The sequence below is a fragment of the Onthophagus taurus genome, chromosome 5, assembly GCF_036711975.1.
Source record: "Onthophagus taurus isolate NC chromosome 5, IU_Otau_3.0, whole genome shotgun sequence".
Classification (NCBI taxonomy): Eukaryota; Metazoa; Arthropoda; class Insecta; order Coleoptera; family Scarabaeidae; genus Onthophagus; species Onthophagus taurus.
Window position 1 is genome coordinate 9125108 of NC_091970.1, and position 23823 is coordinate 9148930.

Consider the following 23823-nt stretch of genomic DNA (forward strand, 5'->3'; position numbering starts at 1 on the left):
ATCCAGTATTTGTTGGCTCTCTCCTCGTTTCCACAACGGAACCTAGCCACCAACTTTTTCCCTTCCTCGTCTCTTTCCAATAACAAGTATCTAGACAGCCCCTCCGTAATTATGTCCCTGTATCTTTCGTTATACCTTCCCTCTTTTATTTGTGTCCTTCTTTCCTGTCTCTGCACATCTCGGTCCCTGTCTCTCAACTCCCTCCACATCTCCCTACCCACCCTTCGTCTACTATTTATCTCCGTTACCTCCCACCCTTACAAAACTTCATCATCCTTGTCTTCCCCACATTCACTTCCAGCCCCTTCCCCCTAAAATATCTTTCCAATGTCTTTATCATCTCCTTCATCTCCACCGCTTCTCTCACCATGACCACGATGTCATCCGCGTATGCTAACATATGCACCTTTCTACCTCCCACCACCAACCCTCCCATCTGCCCCTTCCCCAATCTTTCCTCCAGGTCCGCCGTATACAGTGCAAACAGACTTGGGCTCAGCGGACATCCCTGCCTCAGTCCCTTCGTATTACCCTTTTTATATACTGGGCAAATTACCCCCACTTTCCATCCCTCCGGAATCCCACCCCCTCTACTTTAAAGTCACTTAACATCTTTCATAGTTCCTCGAGGTTGGCGCTGAAAACGAAGGTGATTTAGGCATTTGCTGATATTATTCCCAATCTAGTCTTTTGAAAGCTTCCTCGAGGGCAAGAATAAATAATTTTGAAGAGATTGTATCGCTCTGCCTCACTCCACGTTTAGTATTTATTTTATTTGTTGTGAAATTTTGGTCGTCTTCTTTATTCATCCATCAATAGATTTGTCATAACTCTTGTAAACAATTTGTACGGGTGTGGGAGTAAAATTATTGTTAGATGAACAACCTCGTTCTCCCTAATTTTGTTATATTAGACGTTCCCGTTCTTTGGGTAGTTCTAGAATTTATGATTTCAAGTTTCGCAATCACTACAAACTTTATCAGTTCTGCAAATCCTTGGAATTTCTTCGTAGCAAAATAATTCTGCATTGTAGACCTAAAGATTTGGGCAGCTTCGGCTAGTTTCGACATGATGTCTAAAAGTCTTTTAGAGCAGTTCTATATTTTTTCCAAAGTTGTATAATCAATAACATTTTATCTCTCCTTCAATTTAAAATCTCGCAACTTTTCTTCCAGTTTCTTAACCACATTATTAGATTACTTCCGTTATAATTTAAATTTAAGTGTCATTGTAGCTTGTCTATATCAAATGTGTTGTTTTGAATTTTTTAGAATCAACTTCTACTACAAAGAGGTAGACTTTTATATACTTAAGGAGATTGGATTCGCTCTGACATGCTTGCAATTATTATGTTAATGCAGTTCTGCATTAATCATTTGAACGCGAAGACTCAGCATTATTGATAAATTTAAGACCGGATGATTTGAATGAGTGATTAGGTGATCAAGCATGTATTACTAGAGAGGGGCGATAGAGACCTAGTGGTTGTCGTCGATTTATTAGAAAATGTTCTTAGGGTTCCTGGACTTTTTTATCATCGAGTACTTATCGCTGGCGAACAAAGAATTCTTTCAAAAGACAAAGAATAGGAAGTTCTGTATGGATGCAATAGTGTTAAAAAACCGTTTATAATTGAAATAGTCTGATTATTTAAAACTTTTGTTTTTCCAGTTAGATTTAAAATTTCCATTAAAATCGGTTTCCTGCAACGTTAGCGAGCATCCTGCGTCAATTAAATTCGTCCGGAGGGCAAAGTCGAATACTGCTGACTGGAATTCGACTGCAGACAGTCATCATTAAGCGATAATAACGTCGTTGGGGCTCAGTTTCAAGTTTCAAAACCCCCTCATCCTTCCGGTCTAAATGATCAAAACTAGTCTCGTTCTTTTATTACATCCCTTTCGTGGGAGGCTTTTTAAATTTTTTTTTAAATTTAATAATTAATTCGAAATTTCAACAACTTTATAGATTGAGACGTGTAGAATTATTGACAGTTTCTTAAAAAAAGGGATAGAAAACATCGTAATCTCCGAATCCCACTCAGAGACCACCAACACACTGAGAAAAACCGGCCGCAATATCGACAAACCGGGCCCCCCCGAAATAAAGCGATACATCAAACGGCGTGGCGGCGGCGTCGGAGGCGGTTTCGGTGTTTCGGCGCTTCTCGGTCCGTTCCGAGGCGAACCCCGAGCGGCGCAGCTCCCTTCCTCCTGCAAAAGCTCGAAAGCTCAGTGCCGTTCCTGCGGGCTGCAGGGAACACTTCGGAAGCGACAATCGCGTCCCCTGAAAAAATCCGAAAACTGGGGTCCAAAATGCTTGGTCGTATTCGTATTAGTTGTAGTGAGTGCTGCATAGTAACCCAGCGGAAGTTGGTCGAATTATAGTAATTTGGGACCGTGGGGGGACTAAAATATCATGCGGGGGCCAATTGATCGGTGCCCCACAACCGGGGACCGACTACGTTAAGGCCCATTCTCAGTCGCAATGCGGTGTCCCCGAATGTTTAACCGTTTTAAAAACTTTTACAAAAATTATTATTATTAATAAATTGGTTTATTCTAATTTAAGTAAAACTAAATAATTTATCTTGTGCGAGGTATTTTTATTGTTATTTTTGGACAAAAATGAAGCGGTTCAATGTTTTAATGGTTATGATGTGGTGGATTATGTGGATTTTAATCGGTGTTGTTTGTGGTATTCAAGGGAGTCCTTCTACTAATAGAAAAGGTTAGTTAATAATCGAATTTGAAATTTAATCAAAATATATCTATATTCTTAAGGTGTTTTCTGTGGTAAAATCTGTCGATTTCATGCCAAGTGGCGCGAATGTTAAAAAAAGAGAGGGGGGAAACTTCTTGGCTAGGTATTGAGCCAAAAATGGGTTTTCTACGTCGGCCAAGATAAATTTTAGTTCGGTACCGGGTAGAGATGACGCGCGCGTCTTGGGGGATTGTTATTTGAAAAGTTGGTGGTAAGTCTTTGGTACTAGAACGAAGAAAAAAGAAGTGTATGTGTGTGGAGTTTTAAAAAGTTCTTTAAACATTTTTTAGAGCGATAAATTCAGAGGGTTATGAAAAATTTGGTGGAGGAGCCAGGTTTAAAAATCAAACAAATCAAGTTGCGTAAAACCACACCGTGCGATTTTATCGGAATTAAACCCTTTTTATTTCCAATTTTTTCCAATCCCGTTATATCTTTTCTCTGCATGTTATTTTTGTGCCAATCCACCGGACCAATTGATACACGGCCACTTTGTATTCTCTCCGGGAATCGAGTTGTTATGAAATTAACAAAAAACGGGAAAATCGGGATGAAACATAACCCGACGTTTTGTTCGTGTCAGCCAACATTTTCAGTAATTTCACTCGGGGGTTATCGCAATTTTAATTTTATTTCAACCAATTTTTTTTTAGCTTTATACTCGAAGGAATACTAATTTGGAAACATCGATATCATGTTTTATTTTCAAATATGGTATATACAGTCTGTTAATTGCAACTATGCAACCAATATCACAGTATTGGTATTGAAATACGCAAATTGTGTATTATAAAATAAATAATACTGTGATATTGGTTGCATATTTGGACCACGTTATGCATCACTTGACTAAGCGACAAATGAATAATGATGACAGCTATCACAAGCACAGAAGTCGCTTGGTCACTCGTTACATTTTATGATTATACAGGGTAACATAAACAAGTTTCTTAATATTTCTTTTTGTTTTGTTAAAAAATATCACATATCAAAATCGAATTTACAAAATTAAAGTTTAAAAAGTTGTAAAACGAAATTAATGACAAAGTGTTATAAATTTACAGGTTAAAATTTAAAAGAAATATTAAGAAACTTGGGAAAAATTCAAGAATCATCATGTTAAAAATAAAAAAAAAGTGCGGAAAAGTGACTAACACTAGATTAACTTCAGTTATAAAACTTCTATTATATGACAACTAAGTTCAGGTTTAAAATGTCAACCTCAATTTTGACATATTTGTAATCTTCATTAAAAATCCTTTAAAATGAGTACAAACACGATATATTTATCTTCAATATTAATGAAGTTATGGTCAACTTCCGGTTAAGAATGTCAACGTCAATTTTGACATATTTGTAATCGTCGTGAAAAAACCTTTAAAATGAGTCCAAACATGATACGTTTAATTTCAATATTACTCGAGATATAAGCAACTTCCGGTTTGAAATGTCAATGTCATTTTGACATATTCTTAATTTTTATAAAATGTCTTAATATTTGTTACAAAAACAAAAATATAATTCAAAAAATAAAAAATTAAGGTTGGTATTAATATTTAAAAATTAAATTGCTATCTTCATTGTTGCTAACTTCGGGTTTAATGTTTTTTATTCTAACTTTTTTGTTTTTCGAGATAAGTGCGTCATCTTTGGACTCATTTTAAAGGTTTTTTAATGAAGATGACAAATATGTTAAAATTGACGTTGACGTTTCAAACCGGAAGTGATTGTATTTCCATCAATATTAAAGTTAAATATGTCGAGTTTGGACTCATATTAAAGGATTTTTTATGAAGTTGACGAATATGTATATCTTGTAAACATTAATTTTAAATAATCTTGGCCATCCTATATCACACTCATCAAAGACAATCCTTCATAATCTTGACATATAATCGTAGCCGAGGTCGCTTGCGGCCGAGGCAGAATATTTAAAACCTGTTTTACTTATTATATTTTATAAATATTAATTTTAGATACTCGTTGCCATTATACAGGGTGTTCCTGTAAGCCGTGGCATAATTTTAATAACAAATACTAGAGTTAAAATAATGATGATTCGTGTAAAAAATGTTGGTCTAAACCCATAAATGGCTTTCAAAGTTAGGAAATTTTTAATTTGGTAAAATCGTTTAAGATCACTTTTGAAAATATGCAACCTCGGGATCCATGCTATACAGGATGTTCACAAAGATTATTTCCTTTAAACTTTTTATTATGTCATAAACCCTTACATTGTGCAACAAATTGTTAGTGTCAAAGGAATTACTTCTTTTTACTTTCTTTCCCATATTTTTTTTATTGAAATGAGCAACATAAACAAGTTTCTTAATATTTCTTTTTGTAGTGTTAAAAAATATCACATATCAAAATCAAATTTACAAAATTAAAGTTTAAAAAGTTGTAAAATGAAATTAAGGACGAAGTGTTATAAATTTACAGGTTAAAATTTAAAAGAAATGTTAAGAAACTTGGGAAAATTCAAGAATCATCATGTTAAAAATAAAAAGAAAGTGCGGAAAAGTGACTAACACTAGATTAACTTCAGTTATAAAACTTCTATTATATGACAACTAAGTTCAGGTTTAAAATGTCAACCTCAATTTTGACATATTTGTAATCTTCATTAAAAATCCTTTAAAATGAGTACAAACACGATATATTTATCTTCAATATTAATGAAGTTATGGTCAACTTCCGGTTAAGAATGTCAACGTCAATTGTGACATATTTGTAATCGTCGTGAAAAAACCTTTAAAATGAGTCCAAACATGATACGTTTAATTCCAATATTACTCGAGATATAAGCAACTTCCGGTTTGAAATGTCAATGTCATTTTGACATATTCTTAATTTTTATAAAATGTCTTAATATTTGTTACAAAAACAAAAATATAATTCAAAAAATAAAAAATTAAGGTTGGTATTAATATTTAAAAATTAAATTGCTATCTTCATTGTTGCTAACTTCGGGTTTAATGTTTTTTATTCTAACTTTTTTGTTTTCTGAGATAAGTACGTCATCTTTGGACTCATTTTAAAGGTTTTTTAATGAAGATGACAAATATGTCAAAATTGACGTTGACCTTTCAAACCGGAAGTGATCGTATTTCCATTAATATTAAAGTTAAATATGTCGAGTTTGGACTCATATTAAAGGATTTTTTATGAAATTGACGAATATGTATATCTTGTAAATATTAATTTTAAATAATCTTGGCCATCCTATATCACACTCATCAAAGACAATCCTTCATGATCTTGACATATAATCGTAGCCGAGGTCGCTTGCGGCCGAGGCAGAATATTTAAAACCTGTTTTACTTATTATATTTTATAAATATTAATTTTAGATACTCGTTGCCATTATACAGGGTGTTCCTGTAAGCCGTGGCATAATTTTAATAACAAATACTAGAGTTAAAATAATGATGTTGGTCTAAACCCATAAATGGCTTTCAAAGTTAGGAAATTTTTAATTTGGTAAAATCGTTTAAGATCACTTTTGAAAATATGCAACCTCGGGATCCATGCTATACAGGCTGTTCACAAAGATTATTTCCTTTAAACTTTTTTATTATGCCATAAACCCTTAAATTGTGCAACAAATTGTTAGTGTCAAAGGAATTACTTCTTTTTACTTTCTTTCCCATATTTTTTTTTATTGAAATGAGCAACATAAACAAGTTTTTTAATATTTCTTTTTGTTTTGTTAAAAAATATCACATATCAAAATCGAATTTACAAAATTAAAGTTTAAAAAGTTGTAAAATGAAATTAAGGACGAAGTGTTATAAATTTACAGGTTAAAATTTAAAAGAAATGTTAAGAAACTTGGGAAAATTCAAGAATCATCATGTTAAAAATAAAAAGAAAGTGCGGAAAAGTGACTAACACTAGATTAACTTCAGTTATAAAACTTCTATTATATGACAACTAAGTTCAGGTTTAAAATGTCAACCTCAATTTTGACATATTTGTAATCTTCATTAAAAATCCTTTAAAATGAGTACAAACACGATATATTTATCTTCAATATTAATGAAGTTATGGTCAACTTCCGGTTAAGAATGTCAACGTCAATTTTGACATATTTGTAATCGTCGTGAAAAAACCTTTAAAATGAGTCCAAACATGATACGTTTAATTCCAATATTACTCGAGATATAAGCAACTTCCGGTTTGAAATGTCAATGTCATTTTGACATATTCTTAATTTTTATAAAATGTCTTAATATTTGTTACAAAAACAAAAATATAATTCAAAAAATAAAAAATTAAGGTTGGTATTAATATTTAAAAATTAAATTGCTATCTTCATTGTTGTTAACTTCGGGTTTAATGTTTTTTATTCTAACTTTTTTGAGATAAGTGCGTCATCTTTGGACTCATTTTAAAGGTTTTTTAATGAAGATGACAAATATGTCAAAATTGACGTTCACCTTTCAAACCGGAAGTGATCGTATTTCCATTAATATTAAAGTTAAATATGTCGAGTTTGGACTCATATTAAAGGATTTTTTATGGAGTTGACGAATATGTATATCTTGTAAATATTAATTTTAAATAATCTTGGCCATCCTATATCACACTCATCAAAGACAATCCTTCATGATCTTGACATATAATCGTAGCCGAGGTCGCTTGCGGCCGAGGCAGAATATTTAAAACCTGTTTTACTTATTATATTTTATAAATATTAATTTTAGATACTCGTTGCCATTATACAGGGTGTTCCTGTAAGCCGTGGCATAATTTTAATAACAAATACTAGAGTTAAAATAATGATAATTCGTGTAAAAAATGTTGGTCTAAACCCATAAATGGCTTTCAAAGTTAGGAAATTTTTAATTTGGTAAAATCGTTTAAGATCACTTTTGAAAATATACAACCTCGGGGTCCATGCTATACAGGTGTTCACAAAGATTATTTCCTTTAAACTTTTTTATTATGTCATAATAAATGAGATGAAATGAGCGATCCTCCAGTTCGTCATAGTTGTATTAGTCAGTTTTGACTTATATATTTTGTTTTTGCTTCATTTTTTGTGAGACACATCTCTGCTGCCTTCTTCTCGATACTCCTTCTAAGGTGCCTCTTAAGGTTGTACTTTCGCCGCTGTAATTACTTTCTCTTGTATTCCTGCGACTTTTCCAATATGTCTTAATGCAGTAGTTGAAAGTTTGAACTTTTTGGTTTTTTGAGATAAATGCGTCAAGTTTGAACTCACTTCAAGGGTTATTTTATGAAGATCACGAATATAATAATAAAATTAAAGTTGACATTGACAACTGAAAGTTTTTTGCACGACTATTACGACTTGTTATGCTAATAATAATCCTTTTAATAATATTATAATTGTAGACTGCATAGCGAAGAAAGTTTTAGAATAGACAAATACAATTCCACACTAAAAAGTTTCGACTTGATTCCATATTAAATTTATTCTGAATACAAAATGATTTAATTATTATAGTTTTAGAGGATCCCTCTAATTTCGTTCGGTTAACAAGAACAAAAGGGGGTTGGTCTTCGTTATTCAGTCAAGGCAGGTCATGAAGTAATTGCCCATACGGCAGCTTCTAATGCGTATTTACGTGCCCAAAACCACCCCCTTTCCGAAAGCGTACGCTGCGGTCCATAAACTAATTGCTCGTCCTGACCACGCTCTAAATAGATTAGTGATTAATTCAATTGTTGCAGATTGTCAGCGTTAGCGCACGGGGCATTCCTCCCTATTATGTGGTTCATGGTTTAAATTTAACCTATAAACAACCATTTGCATTCGCAAAACAATCGTTTATAAATTTAATTCCGAAAATTAGTATCAATAAAAACATTAGTGATAACAAGTAGTTTAAGAAATGGTTAAAATGAAATAAATAAAATAAAATAGTGGTGAATTATCGATATCCATGCGAACGTGGAACTTTTAGCACGCGTCTGGTTCGCATAAATCCGCCCCCGTCCCATCCATTTCCATTTGGTTAGCCCGAACGATAAATTCGACCCCGTAAGCGCGTCTCTCCTCTTCGTAGCGTCGGGCTACAATATGTTTAAATCAACGCCAAAGAGGCCGCGGGATGAATAAGAAACGCCCCCGGGGTTCGTCCGAAATTCCATTGGGAACTGTTAAATTTCAAGAGAAGGGTGTGCATGTGTGCGGGTTTAACTATTTTTCCGCCCACTTCTTGTCTCGTCCTATTTTTTAAAAGTCCTTTTTTGACCATGATTCCCCAAAAGAAGGGGTTTTATTACTTTCAGACACTTTAGGGGTTATAAAGATTAAATTTCCACGTTTCGCCGCGTTATAAACGATTGGGGGATGGTAAATAATTAAGCAAAAAGCTGGGGTGCTTCGTAATTAGTCAAATTCCTCCGCTGGCCTTTATGGCAGGCGATATTTTCAGTTTAAATGGACCTGGTAGTCGGTTTGTGGGGGGTGAGAGCCTGCTGAAATTAATGCTAATCGAGGATTATATTTCATCTGAATTTCTTTTTATTTCTACAGAAAATAACGCTACACGACTTGACTAAAAGATGCTTGGCATTATGTATGTATGTATGTAGTTTCACGTGGGGGTGAGTTACTCACAGCACTTAGGCCCCAGCGGACCATTTGTACTTCTCCACAATTTACTGTTCATTCAAGGCAGTGATGGGCGCTGGGTAAATACCCGGCGGGTAGGTATTTAAAAAATGGCTATTTACCCCGGCCTAGGGTAAATACCCAAACAGTACATACAAAAGTGATACAAGTAAAAATATAACAGATGCGGACAAAAATGTAGAGGAACATGATGAAATGGGCGTTGAAGACGAAGAATTGTCAACGATCGAAGACTTATTATAATCAGGTAACCACCGCTCATTCTTCATTCTTGCGCCCAGTTCCACTTGAGCTTTGCCACAATGTTGACCGCATCATTTACGCCAGTTCTTCTTCGTAGGTCTTCATTTCGTATGTGGTCCCTCAGGGTTACACCCAGTATCGACCTCTCCATCTTTCTTTGCGTTACGTTGAGCCTCCTGGTAATGGCCACCGTTAATGTTAAAGTTTCGGAACCGTATATCATAACCAAAGGAGGAACCACCCATTGATTGACAGCCTTTCTTTTCAAATATACAGGAATATCGCTCATGAAAATGTCTCTAAGTTTCCTGTAGGCTGCCTTTGATTATTATCTCTCGATACACGAACCTCATGGCCAAGATATATGGCTGCGATGCGAACCAACTGAGATGAGTACTTTAAGAACAATAGTGGAAAAGACAAGAAAAGATAGAGTTAGGAACAAAATTGTAAGAGAATTTTGTGGATTCGGATATGTCATGAGATTTGCTAGGGGAGAAATAAAAAAATTTTATGAATACTTCCAAAGAATGGAAGAAACCTGGCTGATTAAGACAAAAGAGACCAAAGATTAGCTAGAGAGAGATCTCGGGAGACCAGGAAGTTGGATTTCCAGCTCTAATGAAACACAATGAATGATGCGTAAACAGGTTACAACCTGAATAAAAGAAGAAGAATAATAAGATCTTAAACGAACTACTTAATTTAAAATTGGAAATCAACAATCTCATGGAACTTGGAATCTTGGATTTGATGGAAGTGCAATATGACTAGAAAAGAATCAAACAACAAGAATTAATGAAGCATAAAAACTGAATTTAGTCATTAATATTAGACTTATACTCAATTCAGGACATTCAAAGTTGTTTTTCAAGCATTAAAGAAATCGTTAAATAAACTGACCGGCAAAAAAAACCGGCCACTAAAATTTTACCACAATTTCAAAGCTGGGTTTCTCGCGAACCACTCATTCGATTTTGATGATTCCTTTTTTGATCGAAAGGTTGATTCTTCTGTAATTATCCTGCGATAGAAATTTTTATTCGGATATTAATTTGAGCATATACAGGGTGCAAGAATGAGATAAGCATTTTTTCTCGAAATTTGTAATACCCTGTGGGTTGCAGATGCTACAACAGAGGGTTTTAACTGGAATCAAACGGTAACCCAATCTTTTCTGAACATTTTGTTTTTTTATTCACTCTATTATCTCTGTTACTAACGAAGATGCAGTGTTTTAAAGCGAACGCCTGTGAAAACAAGACAAACAAGCATACAAAATCTAAGGTGGCACGCTAGGTAGCGTATGTCAGTTGTTTCGAATAGTAAATTGACAGTTGTCAAAGATGCCGTTATCAATAACTGATGTTGCGCGTATTATTAGTTCAATTGAAGATGGCAAAAGTCAGCGGTACGTTGTCCATACGTTGGGTATACGCCGAACAACAGTTCAGGATGCCTGGAACCTCTATGTGGAAACAGGAAATTTTACTAGGCGGCAAGGTTCCGGTAGAAGACGAGTGACAACAGCAGTTGATGATCGATTTATTGTGCTAAACACTCTGAGGAATCGTAGAACGACTGCTGTAGAAACTCGGCATCGTCTTCAAATGGTGTATGGGGTTGACGTAAGTGAAAGAACCATTCGTCGAAGACTTGCCGAAAGTGATCTAACTGCAAGAAGACCTGCCAAAAGACAGCGGCTGCTCCAGAGACATTGGCGAGCACGTTTTCAATTTGGGCGCCTACATACGAATTGGGAAATTGAACAATGGGGTAAGGTACTCTTCACTGACGAGTCCCGATTATGTCTCCGGTCACCTGATGGTCGAGAACGAGTGTGGAGACGTCGTAATGAACGGTTTGCGAATTGCACAATTTCGGAAAGAGTACCTTTCCATGGAGGTTCGGTCATGGTATGGACGGGTATTTCGACGGAACCGTATACAGCGCTCATCTTTGTTGAAAATGGCACGCTAAATGCCCACCGTTATATCCAAGATATTCTGCAAGAAACTGTCGTGCCCTATTCCTATTTTATTGGTGACCGATTCATGCTAATGCATGACAATGCGCGACCGCACGTAGCACGTCTGGTTAGCGAATATCTTGATGAGGTGGGTATTGAATGGATGGAGTGGCCTGCGTGCAGCCCGGACCATAACCCTATCGAACATCTTGGGGATCAACTTCAGAGACGCATTCGTCGTCGTCCTGTCCTACCGGACAACCTTCAGGAGTTACGAATTGCTCTTGAAGAAGAGTTTACCGCAATTCCTCAGGAATCAATTACGAACCTAATCAGTTCGATGCCGCGTCGACTACATAACGTTATTTTGGCTCGTGGGGGGCACACACACTATTAATTTTCGTGTTATTATTAATTATTACATTAAATTAAATTTGTTTTCTTGTTTATGTGTCCTTGTTTTTACCGCATATTAGAACTGAGAACAGATGTTTACAATAATGAAGGACGTACGCAATTCTGTAATTCTAAGAAAATGTAACTGCTTCTGCAAAACTGTTTTGGGTGCCCAGTTTTAGTTTTCAAGGTCAGTGATTTAAGGCGCCACTTTTAACAATGATTAAAATTCTGTATAGGCTTCTTTGGAAATTCCCGGCCACACCATCACAGAACCACCATCGAAACTTTCGCGTTTCATAATTGTATAGTCCACAAATCTTTCATTTCAACGTCTTCTTATTCGCTCCTGACTATCGGGTGATTGTAGTCAAAACCACTACTCATCCGTAAAAAGGACCTCCATTGCACTACTTATTCCTCTATTGCTCGATCTCCCAATTCATATGTAAGCGCGCAGATTGAAGGCGCGCACGTCGATATCTAGGAAGCAGCCTCGGCCCTTTGGCAGCCTTCTTGCAGCCAGACCAGTTCTAGCAAGTTTTCAGCTGATGGTTCTCTCACTGACATTAACAACACGCACCATTTGAAGACGATGCTGAGCCTATGCTGCTGTCGTTCTACGATTGCTTAGAACAATAAAACGGTCATCAGCTACTATTGTCACTCACCTTGTTTGCACAGGCGATCGCATTAAAATGCTGCATCTTCGTTAGTAACAGAGATAATAGAGTGAATAAAAAAAGAAAATGCTCAGAAAAGATTGGGCTACTGTTTGATTCCAGGTAATACCCTCTGCTGTAGCAGCTGCACCCCATAGGGTGTTACAAATTTCGAGAATAAAAGTTTTTCTCATTTTTCTCACCCCGTATATGCTCAAATTAAAATCTGAACGAAAATTTCTATCGCAGGATTATTACAGAAGAATCAACCTTTCCATCAAAAAAAGAATCATCAAAATCGAATGCGCGGTTCGCGAGAAAGCCAGCTTTGAAGTTGTGGCAAATTTATAGTGGCCGGTTTTTTATGCCGGTCAGTTTATTTTCGAAGAGTATTACGTAAACGAGAATGGTCGATAGTGAAAATATAAACTTTCCCGAAATATATGTACACTTTAAAGCTAATAACACCAGGAATGTGTATAAATTTGTTAGACAGTTAAGATAAATGCACAAATCGCACACAGCTCTATACTGAGATGGAACAGGAAAAATAATATGTAATAGTGAAATGAATGACATTTGAAAAAATTATTTCCAAAACCTATTAAGCATAGAGAAACTGATTTTGAAACAAACAGCAGTCCGTCACACCATAGAAAGGATAGTGTCATGGCACCTATATCAATCCGTGAGGTTCAAAACGCAATCTCTGCGGCAAAATATGGAAAGGCCTCAGAGATTAATAACATACCATCGAAAGTATTCTAGATGGAATATTCATCATCACCAATATTGATGTTACAGCTTGGAACAAGATTTGTCCTAAATTTTGTTGATATTTAGCCCAACTCTTGCACACGCCTCCTGTATACGTTCAGCATCAGTCTCATCTCTCCAGGGATACCGAAATAAGGACCATATCGTCCGCGTAGCGTAAATTACTTAGGTATTGCCATCAATTTTTATACCTTTTTGAGTCCAATCCAGTTATTTAAATGCACTCTCCAGGACTGTGATAAACAATTTGGGTTCAACATTATATCGCCTTGTCTTACCCCACGCTCATTGTAGCCTTCTTGTAAATGTTATAAATAAGTTTGGTGCGCCTTTCAAAACTGCCATCAACTCAATTTAAATCAAATTTTATAAATACCTCTAAATACCCATCTTGGGTAAATACCCCAGGGTATATATCCAGGGAATTTTCCCTTGAAAATAAATACCCTGGTATTTAACAACACTGATTCAAGGGTCAGAAAACCAGCCCAATCTTTTCATGAACGTTAATATAGAACAAAAAGGTATGTTCCTTATATCCGAAATTTGGAGCCATGGTACTCCGAAAATAGATTCCCTTAAGTACGCGAGGTTTGGACAGGCACAAACAATTTGACTTACCGTCTCGTTTTCCATTTCACACCCTCTACAGAGCTAAAACATGTGCTTACGTAACCTGCAGTGTCCGGTCAGGAAGTGGGTGAGAAGACTTTTCGATTTTCCCAGAAACTGAGTAGATGTCTTCCGGTCAGGGTAGAGCAGAGTTTTCTTAGCAAAGGCACCTACTGCTGTCCCATCCCATCTGTCGCAAAAAGCTCGGTGGGAGATGGAGTTTATCAGTTTTGATGCTGTATTAACAGCTAGTGGTACAAACGGTTCAGGGGTGATCATGTCCTTTAATTCCGATGTGTCCTTTTCGCCATTTTATCGTGACGTTGTTGTATACGTTTGCCTCTTCGAGTGATTGCCGACAGGACTTCACCAACAATGATGCAGTATGATGCCTGCCAACCGCCAGCATAGCCTGTCTGCTATCAGTACAGATTACAACGTTTCTGCCGACTTTTTTGGAGTCAATAATCGCATCGGCTGCTATGTTTGTAGCAATTAATTCGGCTTGAGCAGTCGTGTAATACGATCCTAACGAAGTGGAAAGGTGTAGCTGGAGATCGTGCGAGAAAATTCCCGCTCCGGAACCTCCAGCCTTCTTTGATCCATCAGTGTAGATGGTCAGCGTTTTGCCCGAGCTTGAGTTGCTCTGGGGTATCGTTTCAATGCCAAAGTATGGCTTGCCTAAGAAAGTAGGTGTAATGTAGTCTGTGCGAGCTTTAAGGAGGGGTTGTTTACTAACAGCCTCTCTCCAGAGCTTGCTCCGGACTATTCCCATTTTAAAAACCTGCTTTTCATTTACTGATCGCAATCGAAGCAATGCCATTACGGCCACCTCCCTGATAAAAATATCTAGGGGCAGCACGTTTAGCATAGTCTCCATTGCAATCGTAGGTGTAGATCTCATAGCGCCTGTGATTGCAGTCGTTGCAATTGATGCAGCAATGTAGCTTTATATGCATGGTTTAGTAAACTATGGCTTCGTGAGCTACCATGGGTCTTATCACAGAAATGTAGATCCACATTGTAACTTTCGGATTTAATCCCCAAGTATTCCCCCAAGTATTCGGCACTGGGTCAGTACAATCGTTGCTTTTTTGGTTTTGCAACTAATGTGTGATGTCCAAATTAGTCCTTTGTCCAAGATAAACTGACCGGCAAAAAAACCGACCACATTAAATTAGCCAAAACTTCAAAGGTGGCTTTCTCGCGAACCGCGCATTCGATTTTGATGATTCTTTTTTTGATCGAAAGGTTGATTCTTTTGTAATAATCCTGCGATAGAAATTTTTATTCGCATATTAATTTGAGCATATACGGGCTGCAAGAATGAGAAAAACTTTTTTTCTCGAAATTTCTAATACTCTGTGGGTTGCAACTGCTACAGCAGATGGTGTTAACTGGAATGAAACGGAAGCCCAATCTTTTCTGAACATCTTATTTTTTTATTCACTCTATTACTAAACGCGTATGTAATTTGTTTCGAATAGTAAATTGACAGTTGTTAAAGATTTTTACAGTCTTTTAACATAATAGCAATCCCGTTGTCAGTAACTGATGTTGCGCGTATTGTTACTTTAATTGAGGATGGCAAAAGTCAGCAGAAATTTCACTAGGCGGCAAGGTTTCGGTAGAAGACGAGCGACAACAGCAGTTGATGACCGATTTATTGTTCTAAACACTCTGAGGAATCGTAGCACGACAGCTGTAGAAACTCGGCATCGTCTTCAAATGGTGCATGGGGTTGCCGTAAGTGAAAGAACTATTCAGCGAAGACTTGATAAAAGTGATCTGACTGCAAGAAGACCTGCCAAAAAACCTCGGCTGCTCCAGAGACCGGCGAACACGTCTTCAATTTGGGCGCGTGCATATGAATTAGGGAATGGAACAATGGGGTAAGGTGCTCTTCACTGACCCGTCTCGATTTTGTCTTCGGTCACGTGATGGTCGAGAATGAGTGTGGAGACGTCGTAATGAAAGGTTTGCGACCTGCACAATTTCGGAAAGAGTACCTTTCCATGGAGGTTCTATTCCCATTTTATTGGTGACGTATTCATATTTATTTATTTTACTTCCGAAATTACAGGGTTGCCCCTAATTACAAATTTTAGAACTTAAGTCTACTAGTACATAATATAACCAACAAAAATAACAAAACAACCAAAATCAAGCATAAATGTTGATAAATGGTGTTGTACAGTGAAAGGATTCTAATAAGAGGAGAATTTCGTCTCAGTTCAGTTGAAAGCCGAGGAATATAGAAAAGATTCTTTAGCCTACCACAATATGCAGGCGCATAGAAACCAATATTTTCTAATATTAATGGAGCATTTATACTATTATTCAACATTTTATACAGAAAACAGAGTGATACAATTTTTCTTCTGAGAGACAACCTGGTGATCTTAAATAATTTGCGTGCAAATTCGAACCAATGAAAACACGGATTTTTTTGTAGTAGAGATACCTAATGAATTTATTTTGAATAGTTTCTATTAAATTAGAATAAAGAATTGACCCGGGATCCCATACTATTACCGCATATTCCAGCTTAGATCGCACTAAAGAATTGAACAGTAATTGCAGCGTCTGTAAGTTTGAGAAACTGTACCCATTTCTAATGACAAATCCTAAGAGACGCAAAGCTGTGGTTGCTGTGGCTTTAATATGCTCAGCAAAGCATAAACCAGGCGAAAACAACACACCCAAGTCTCTCTTTTTAACAACACACCTCAAATTCACATTATTTATTTTATATACAAATTCTATCGGCCTCTTCCTCAATGTATACGTCATTGACTCACATTTAGACACATTAAAATGGAGCTTGTTGAGCCGACACCAATTAAATACGTTATCTAAATCAGACTGTAAGGACCGGCAGTCAGTTAAGTCGTGTACAGTTGTGAATATCTTCAGATCATCCGCAAAGAGTAAGCATCTGGTTGAGTTAATTACCAGGGGCAAATCATTTATAAATAACAAAAATAACAAAGGTCCCAGATTACTACCCTGCGGAACCCCTGAATCAATCCCCAACATATCTGATACTGCGTTTTTATAAGAGACGTAATAAAATCTGTTGGACAAATATGAAACAAAAAAACTAAGAGTAGAATAAGAAAACCCGTGTTGTGCCAGCTTGTGCAGAAGCGTATCATGATCCACCCTATCGAATGCTTTTGCAAAATCCGTGTAGATAATATCCACTTGAGCTCTAGCATCCAATGCTTTGGAAACGTAATCCGTAAAGATAGTTAAGTTGGTCTCCACAGAGCGACCAGGAATAAATCCATGCTGATTAACATTCAACGAAAGTTTTACTTGATTGAAAATCCTGCGATAAATCAATTGTTCGAAAAGTTTAGCAAAACAGGAGATTACCGATATAGGTCTATAATTTCCTACATCGCCAGAGGGGCCAGATTTGTGAATCGGAGTCACTCTTGCGACCTTCCAAACATTTGGAAATGTATCGTCACAAGTGATAAATTAAAAATTATGTATAATGGCATTACAAAGGCGTCTTTGCAGCCCTTCACAATGTAAGAGGGAATACCATCTGGTCCCTCTGTACGTTTAGATTTAAGCTTATTTATGGCATCACCAATTTCATTCATTGAGAAGGATTCCAAGTTGAACAAATCGAATGAGTTATTGTTGATAATGTCATCATAGAACGAAAGAGAATAATTCGACGTTGAACCATAAACGGACTTAAAATGATTTGCAAAAGCAGATGCGATATCTTCGCTAGAAGCAAGAGGAACTCCGGCGGAACAAAACTGACTCTGGTTAAAGTTATCCCTTTTGCTACCAATAAAATTCCAAAACGCCTTCGGATTAACTACAATATTATTTTCAACATCTCGCGTATAATTATTGTAAGCTAATGCAGTGTCCCGTTTGACCCTGGCCCTCAGTTTTCTGTATTTATCCAAATTGTACGTGGAATCTTTTCTGTGTTTAAAATGAAAATCCTTAGCCTTAATATCTTTTATTATACATTGATTAAACCACACTGGATATTTACGAGCCCCAACTTGCTTTTTCGGGACACAATCAGCTAAGATATCATATAGAATATCATAGAATATTGCTTTTGAAGAAGAGTTTGCCGCAATTGCTCACTGACATCAACAACATGCACCATTTGAAGACGACACCGAGCTTCTATAGCTGTCGTTCTGCGATTGCTTAGAACAATAAAACTGTCATCAGCTACTATTGTCACTCGTCTTGTTTTCACAGGCGATCGCTTTAATATACTGTATCTTCGTTAGTAACAGAGATAGCGAGATATATAATAGAGTGAATAAAAAAACAAAATGCTCAGAAAAGATTGGACTACCATTTGATTCCAGTTAACATCCTCTGCTGTAGCAGTTGTACCCCACAGGGTATTACAAATTTCGAGAAAAAAAGGTTTTCTCATTCTTGCTCAAATTAATATCCGAATAAAAATTTCTATCGCAGGATTATTACAAAAGAATCAACCTTTCGATCAAAAAAAGAATCATCAAAATCGAATGAGTGGTTCGCGAGTAAGCCAGCTTTGAAATTGTGGCTACATTTTAGTGGCCGGTTTTTTTTGCCGGTCAGTGTATTTCACCTCTGGAGCAAAGGTTAATGGATTATTGCAGAAATTGGGTGGCGTTAAGTGTCCCAGTTTCTTCTGTTTAGTGAAGAGAACAGTCTCTGTCTTTTTACGATTGACCGAGAGGGTACGTTCTTCACACCATCGTTCAACAAGTTTAAGCGCCTGCTGCATTCTGTAACAAAGAAAATTGTCAGGTTTACCTCTTAACAAGATAGCCACGTCGTCGGCGTAACCAACTGTGAAGAGATATTTATTATTTAACTCACGAATGAGATCATCAACTATTAAGCACCAGAGAAGCGGTGAGAGTACCCCACCTTGTGGGCAACCCTTAACCACAGCTTTCTGTACTGTGTGTCCTTTCGCCTTAGTCTGAACAACTCTGCTTGCTAGCATTGTCTTAATCCAGCCCGCGATGACCGATGGCACTCTTCGAGATTCCAGTGCCAGGTTAATGCTACTAAAGGTGGTTTTGCCAAACGCTCCCTCTATGTCAAGGAAAGTTCCCAGAATGGACTCTTTCGAATCAAGTGCCCCACTACCATGTGTAGGGCGCTATCCAGGGGCGCGCCGTGCAGGGGGTGCAAGGGGTGCATTGCACCCGGGCGCAGTCATCCTAGGGGCGCATGTAACGCAATAAAATTACGCTTTTATATGCAAAGGCGAACTACTGAAATATCAAACATTGGCACAAATATAACAGAGGAAGAAGAATCCGACGTGAAAATTTCAAACGAACCTGAAAATGTCTTAATTATATTTTTACTAATGATTTATTCAATATGCTTCCTAATATTACTATAGTACTTAGAATATACCTAACATTACCTGTTAGTGTTGCATCAGGAGGTTTGATTAAAAGGTTTGACGTTTCGGATGCCATGTTGTAACCTTCTTCAGAAACAGGGTTCGAAGTGAAAGCCTTAGTACTTATATTATTAACCTTTATGGGGAGGATATCAACAAACAAATCAAGGATTTGGATAACTCACGAATTAGACAACGCAAGCTGTTGAGCAGTTTGGCCTTTCTACGAAGATGCAGAGAGAAGAAAGTAACGCCAACCTTCTTGAAGATGAAGCACCACATCGACTCCGCTGCAGCACGTAGAATTTTGATTAGGGCAGAACAAGCACTGCTACGAGAAAGAATCCACAAGACCTTCAATGATCTACAAAAAATAAGTGAGAAGTTATTACGACTCCACCTCTCACTTTCCAATTGTATATTCGGAGAAGACTGGGACAAAGTGGACAGACTAACAATGGAGAAGGCTGATCGCGAATTTCAGAAGACCCGTGACACGCACATCAAGAAGTTTGAATCTCTGGAACGCCGGTCGCAAAAGAAGAAAGGTAATAGTTTACCAGTAGAAACAATCGTCATTAACAGATCTCGCCAAAGGATTGAACTACGCAATCGCCCCGAAGAAGGTCCCAAAGGAGGAAATCATCTGCGAAGTGGAAGCAGCTGTTCGAGGGATGCCTACACTGAAAGCCGAAGAGATCCGACAAGAAGTTACGAGAGTACTGAAGTCAGCAAAACCACCAAAATCCAACTTGACGATTGGTGAAAAGAAGGCACTCCGATCTATAAAAGAAAATTCAGAAATCGTCGTGTTACCAGCAGACAAGGGGAATGCCACTGTTGTTATGGACAGGAAAGAATACGACGACAAAATGTTGAACCTACTGCACCCAGCCACCTACAGGAAGATCAAGAAGGACCCCACAGACAAAATCGTAAGGAACTGATAAAATCCACAGGAATTCCAGCAGAAAGGTTTGTTTGTGCAGGCGACGGTACCACCAAGAATCTACGGACTACCGAAGATTCACAAACCAGACGTCCCCCTCCGCCCTATCGTCAGCGCCATCAACTCCCCAACATACCAGCTGGCCAAACATCTTGCAAAGAGTCTGTCTCCCTTTACAGGTAACACGGAATCGTATGTCAGCGATTCTACACATTTTGTGGAATCTTTAAAAGGTGTAAAGCTGGATGCTAGGGATGTGTTGGTAAGTTTCGATGTGGAATCCCTTTTTACTAGGGTACCAGTTAAGGATGCTGTAGAGGGTCTTCGCCGAAAACTCATTCCGGAGGGTTTACCAGAATACGTGCCAGATCTGGTGGAGTATTGCTTATCGTGGACGTATTCCAGCTGGAAAGGAGAATTTTACGAGCAGTTTGAAGGGGCAGCCATGGGGTCTCCACTATCGCCAGTTATAGCTGACACTTCGAACTCTGTTTCTGAAGAAGGTTGCAACATGGCATCCGAAACGTCAAACCTTTTATTAAAAGACGCACAGCAAAACCCGAAAGTTTCTAGTGTTGGTTCTAGTTTTAGTTCTAATTTTAGTTTAATTCACACCGGCCGTGAAAGCCTTCGTATAAATATTTTGCAAATTGTAATAAATTAGTATAAAAAATATATTTTATAAATTACTTGTTGTTCCAATGTTTATATCTTATTTCAATACGAATTTGGGGCGCCAAAAATTAGTTCGCACCCCGGCGATCGTTTACCACGGCGCGCCACTGGCGCTATCCACAGATTTACCTTTGATATATGCATGTTGGTTGAAGTGCAAAGGAAACGCTTTAAGTACATTCTCTCTAATGTAATGTTCACATAGTCTTTCAAGCGTCTTTAAAAGAAATGATGAGAGACTAATTGGTCGAAAGGGTTTAGGATCCGCTGGGTCCTTTTTTTCATTCTTTGGTATAAACGTTACTGTAACCTTCCTCCAGCTGATGGGAACGTAGTTAAAGGCTAAGCAGGCCTTAAAAACTCTCATCAAGTGTATTTTCATATCCTCTAGATAACAAATTAGAGAGTCAAAATCTTTTGCGCAGATTAAATAAGATACAATTAATGCTGGAAAAAAAGTATCTATCCTATGATATGAAAGAGCTGAGTTATGATTTTGATATGGCTAAAACACTTTATCATTTCTGATTATTTTAAACTCTATTTTCTTTCTTTGTATAATTTGAACTCTTAAATATTTTTTTTGTCAAACTACATCCCTTTCATTTCGAAGCAACTGTAAACCCCGCGTCGGGATTAAATTATGTATCGTGAATTTAATAACAAGCCCAGCTGGTGTCCTCCGGCGTTTTCACGTCGAGTCGCCTCCAACCCGGTTCATTGGGAGGCGCGGGGGCGGGTTTTTCCGCCACCTACGGTGCGACCCAATAACTCGACGCCGCCGTCTACGTCCTCGTTCCCGTTGAATTACGACTGGCGATATCGCGAAATTAAAAACACAGGGGGGAATCCCCGTTTTCCCCGCAGCTACACCTTTCCTAGTCGTTTCGGGTTGGAAAACGAGTGGAAACACACGACACAAGGCTATTTCCTCGTTAATGCACTTCTGTTGTATCGGTTTATTACGAGGGGCTCGTTCGAATTAGGTATTAATCCTCCACCCAAACAACCCCCACAAACACTAGATCCAACTAGTACATCCAACTAGTAAAGTTGTGTTGTTCCATACTTCCTTTTTGATTTCTTTTTGATCAGTTGACATTTCAATTAAGGTTTCGCGGTAGAAACAAAAATTCTTAGAATCGACATTCAATCTTCTTCAGCAGCAAGTAGTCGAACTGGTTGGTGGAGGTCACGTGACAAACGCAGAGACCGGTTCTCTGGTCTGAAAATTGGCTCCTTTCAGCGTCGACGTATTAAAGGGGCGCAATCTACACAAAAAGGGCCGCTCGCGATCGATGGGCTCCGGTTGAAAGGGTTCACCCCGTTGCTCTCCGCCCACCGCGGACTCGCTTGGCATTTCTAAACTTTATTAATAATCGCGGTTCAATGCCAACTACAGCACTAAGGAACGCGAGGCATTTTCGACGCAACCCCCCCATTCTTAAGCAAAACGACTCCCGTCGTCGTCACCGTCTGTACGAATTGGAATGCATGTTCGAACGTGTTTTGCCACTCAGCTAGCTTCCCTTCATCGCTCGAGGGGGCGAAATCGAACGCACAAAAGAGAAGACAAAAGGGGGCGATGTACTCCCTAAGTGGCATTAAGTGGCGGTTCGATTAGAAAGGGGAATTTTCTTGTGTTCGATTCTATTCAGATAATCAAAGAGATTTGATTCAAAAGGATTTTTTGTATTACATGAAATATCATTTTAATTAGGAAATCGTGTAAACCTCGCCTTAAACTAGTTTGCAGTATTTCCCCAACGACCACTAATGCGTTTACAATCGATGGGGTACCAAATGGTCGTGAATTCCGATCAAATCGACCGTACTATGTAGGTCTAACCGTAAATTCAATGTCTACTTTGTTCAACTTGGAAAATATATATAAACGAAATTTTATTGTTTAACTTTTAACTGTTGCAGTGAAGATTTTGCTTATTCTGGACTATCATGAAGGTCATGTTACTCTTGCTTAACCTTCCTCGTCTTTTTGAGTCACACGGAGTGCCTATATAGGTCTATATGACCCCATGTAAAGAATGTTGTTATTATTTAGGAACAACTTTATTTGAGAAAACCAAATTATAAGAACAATGTTTAAGGTCTATTTTACATTATAGATAAAAAATATTTTATTTATGACAATTAGAACATATGAGTTGTTTGGTTTCAAATACCCTTAAGTCCAAATTTTTCGATTTTGAGAAAACGGCAAAAAAGTATTTTGGGATGATTTTGGCGTTAATAATTCAAACATAATCTATTTGTTATTAGAAGACTTACTGAAGTTTCAAAAATTCTATAACCACGTCTTTTGAAATAGATATAAAAATCACAAAGTGGATTTAAAAATGGTGTTTGGTTGCGTTTGCTACCAAACTGTGGATTAAGGCTCATTTGAATCTGAACAAAATGGATTAGGCATGAATTGAAAGTGAATCAAATCTCTTTGTAGCTAATAACAGGAAACTTTATTTTTTGAAAGATATGTTATTTAAAAACTGTACTTAAAAAACTCTTAAACTGTAACATCAGGTATATTTTCGGTTGATTCACATAAACTAGGCTCTTCGTCCCCACTGTCTTCTCGAGAATCGCCAGGAATATTATTGTTCTGAAATTTTCCCAACACATCTCTATAATAAGCCAAATTTTCTACCGCTCTCCAGTTCTTTCCATAATGTTTGCTTAACAAGTTATTTACATCTCATTTTCAGATCTTTTGGTTTCACTCCGGTAGGAATTTCTTTTGGCTGG

The 23823-nt window shown here is 37.4% G+C and overlaps 1 protein-coding gene across 5 annotated transcripts in view; it reads left to right on the top strand.

The window, feature by feature from the left end:
- The window catches only part of LOC111421425 (uncharacterized), a 160597-nt gene that overhangs the window by 40968 nt on the left and 95806 nt on the right, over positions 1–23823 (top strand). Inside the window, exon 1 of one of the 5 annotated variants that reach the window (XM_071195942.1) lies at positions 2246–2730. The exons of the other annotated variants lie outside the window; for them this stretch is intronic. Coding sequence (XP_071052043.1) covers positions 2628–2730 — 103 coding nt within the window. The 5' untranslated portion in view covers positions 2246–2627. Of the gene's footprint in view, positions 1–2245; positions 2731–23823 lie in introns of those variants that run through there. 5 annotated transcript variants of the gene reach the window in all.